General features: G+C 53.5%; 2 protein-coding genes across 2 annotated transcripts in view; one reads left to right on the top strand and one right to left on the bottom strand.

Annotated features, from left to right (window-relative positions):
* Positions 1–3,184, top strand: part of LOC102416933 (dedicator of cytokinesis protein 1) — a 110,922-nt gene that overhangs the window by 99,650 nt on the left and 8,088 nt on the right. Inside the window, exon 27 of the mRNA XM_023745882.1 lies at positions 550–656. Coding sequence (XP_023601650.1) covers positions 550–656 — 107 coding nt within the window. The remainder of the gene's footprint in view (positions 1–549; positions 657–3,184) is intronic.
* Positions 2,772–3,184, bottom strand: part of FAM196A (family with sequence similarity 196 member A) — a 52,829-nt gene continuing 52,416 nt past the window's right edge. Inside the window, exon 5 of the transcript XR_002826723.1 lies at positions 2,772–2,833. The gene's annotated coding sequence lies outside the window, so the exon portion shown is untranslated. The remainder of the gene's footprint in view (positions 2,834–3,184) is intronic.

Raw genomic sequence — 3,184 nt, 5'->3', positions numbered from 1 at the left:
CCGTGCCATGAGCCATGTTGCTGCCTCCCCTCCCCCCGTGCCATGAGCCATGTTGCTGCGGTTCATGCACACGGTTTTGTGTAGATAAACATTTTCCTTTCTCTTGGGCACATGCCTAGGAGTGGAAACGCTGGCTCGGAGGGTAACTTGTCCACATTTTGAAGAGCTGCCAACATGTTTTCTGAAGCAGCTGCACCGTCGTACATCCCACTAGCGCGGTCTGAGGGTTCCAGTGTCTCCACATCCCGGCCAACACTCGCTATTGCCTGTCTTTTATACCAGCGGGCGCCAACCTGTCAGACCTCACGGACCACCCGTTGGCGGCCGCTGTTTTATACTATAGCTATTTCAGTGGGTGTGAAATGAAGCAGTGACATTTTAAAGTATCATTTTTGGGACAAGATTTTGCCCCACACTGTATAATGGGCATTAGCCAACATTCTGGTGGCCTTTAATGACCCCTGAATGACCTTGCGTCTCCACACTGTCTCGACGCTTTGGACTGTTTAGCTGTTTTTCCCTAAACACTTTTCTTTTTCCTTCTCACAGCAAAATGTTTACTGATTTCATCCTCAACGTTCCCGTGGGCTTGCTGACCATCCAGAAGCTGTACTGCTTGATCGAGATCATCCACAGTGACCTCTTCACACAGCACGGTGAGCGGAACCCGAAAACCATTAAACTGTCCCCTTCGTCGCGGTCCGTAGGCCTTGCCCCTGGATTCTCTCCTCCTCGCCGGAAGAAGTAGAGGCTGCACCCAATTAAAACAGCTCCGTTACAAGACAGGAAGACGGAGCCCTTACAAGGAGGGTGGTAGTTGACATCTGGCCGAGGCCACAGATCGTGAGAAGGGAAGGCGGAGCTCCCGGTTTGCCATTCAGGTGCGCACCGAGCCCTCGGCAATCAGCGGCATTGTCGCCTTCAGGATGCCTGATTGTCTGTCCGGGGAGGCAATCACTCGCTTCTGTGGAGAGGATTGCAAAGAAGCATCTCGGGTTTTCTTTAAATGTAGACCTAACGGTTCTGTCTTATCCTCAACTCTGCATTCTCGGACGGGTTTTCTTCCAGCCCCGCTCCAAGTAATAAGAATGTTAATGATTTGACCCGAGGAATACCTTCCCTTCCCCCGCATTATCTCCCTACCCCTTCCGCTAATCATTTTCTTTCTTCTTGGACCGACTGAATGAATACGTTACCCTTGTCAGGCAGTTTTCTTGAAAGCGTAACCCCTTTGCATAATCCCGTCACCTTCCTCATTTGTCGGAGGCAGGCGTGAAACCTGCCGAGGGACGTTCTGGCTGAAAGACACAGCTTGGTTCTGCTCCGTGTGGCCCAGACACGGCTGCTGCCTGCATTTTCCTGTGTCCTCACGCGTGGATGAGGGGCAAGGGCGGCCCACGCCTGGGGCGCAGGGATGTTCCCGCGGAGGTCCTGGCTGGGCTGACCACCAGTGTGTGTGTGGCTCGGTCTGTTGTACCTTCTGGGTCACTGGGCCCTCTGTGTGCCGCTCTCTTGCCTCTTATTTCCTGACTTAACTTCATAAAATGCACTGGAGCCTACACTTAGAGCTGAGCTCATGCTCAGAGGAAATGTGAAGACTTCCTCTGGGTGCTCTTCTGGAGGAAAAACCTCAAGGCAAGAAGAGGACAGGCTTCTTTAAAAAAAAAGAGAGAGAGGAAGGGAGAGGGGGAGAGAGAGAGATACATCAACGATGAGAGAGAATCATTGATCGGCTGCCTCCTGCACACCCCCTACTGGGGATCGAGCCCACAGCCCAGGTACGTGCCCTGACCGGGAATCAACCGTGATCTCCTGGTTGATAGTTCGATGCTCAACCACTGAGCCACACCAGCCGGGCCTTCCTCTAGTTCTTTAGCCCAGCGGTCGCCAGCCAGGTCCGTGGACCGCTAGTGGTCTGTGAGGTCCGAAAGGTTGGCCACCGCTGCTTTAGCCCATGGAAACCTTGTCGGGAAAGTTGTTTATTTCTGGCGATGATGTCGCCCAGGTGCCAAGTGGTGTGTTTTTCTCTCTCTCTTTCTCTTCCTATTTCCGTTCTCATTCTTGCTCTACAAGTCCTTTGTCACCGACCAACGCAAAGCCTGTTTCGGAAGTATGCCCCATGCAAATAAACATTTATAGCTTTTATTAAGCATTTATAGCTTTTTATGAAGCGATAGCTTTGCTTAATAAGGAGTTACCAGGATACATAATTCTGTAGGATACGTTGCATCTTTTTAAGTACCAAGTTGTATCTTTTTAACAGCAACTTGTACCCACCAACATAGTAAATGAGATTATATGAAATATGTGAATCCCAAGTATCCTGGGCCTCCACGCGTTCGAGCTCTGGCCGGTCTTGCTTTCCCTGGAGATGGGGAAGCACGTCGCAGCCACCACCGCATTTCACGAGGGTGCCTTTTCCAGGGTGTGGGCTGTTCCGAGTGAACGGCGTTGTTGCAGGAAAGGGGGGTGGGCCCGGGGCTGGTCCCCTGCCGGTGTGGGCGCTGACCTGGCATGTCCCCGCGTCGGCTCTGGGCCGCAGGCAGGGCCTGCGCCTCGTTAGCATGCTGGGCATGCGGGCCGTGAATGGGCGGTGATGGCTCCCGCGCCTCTCGCGATGTGACTTGACTCCCTGAGAGCCGGTGGGGAAGATTATGGCTTCACACGGAAACGACTCTCCGCAGTCTGTGGTGTGGACGGAGCAGGCTCTCCAGGCAGGATGAGGAGCCGGACCGGCAGCGCGGCGCAGTGTGTGCGTGTGTGGCTTTGTTCCCAGGTGGTCGTGTTGCTGCCCAGGGATGTGACAGAAGCTGTGAGAAGGACAGCTTGGATCCTGGAGAGGAGTGAGAAGTTTCTTTGCCATTAAATTAAAATAAACACTAGGAGGCCAAGGTCTAGGATTTGTGATCACAACATGTTTTGCATTAATAGTATAGAAATTGCAATAAAAGGAATCATCTGAGGTCGCTGTATCTTAGAAATTAGTCAAGAGCATTGGACTTGCAAGAAGCACTTGCCACCCATGTGCCCTCCCTCAGGTGCCCCCCCACATGCCCTCCCCCATGTGCCCCCACGTCCCCCCACATGCCCTCATCCAGGTGCCCCCATGTGCCCTCCCCCACATGCCCTCCCCCACATGCCCTCCCCCATGTGCCCCCACGCCCCCCACATGCCCTCCCCCAAG

This window comes from Myotis lucifugus, unplaced genomic scaffold (assembly GCF_000147115.1).
Source record: "Myotis lucifugus unplaced genomic scaffold, Myoluc2.0 scaffold_599, whole genome shotgun sequence".
Taxonomy (NCBI): Eukaryota; Metazoa; Chordata; class Mammalia; order Chiroptera; family Vespertilionidae; genus Myotis; species Myotis lucifugus.
This window is presented reverse-complemented; position numbering and strand designations above follow the sequence as displayed.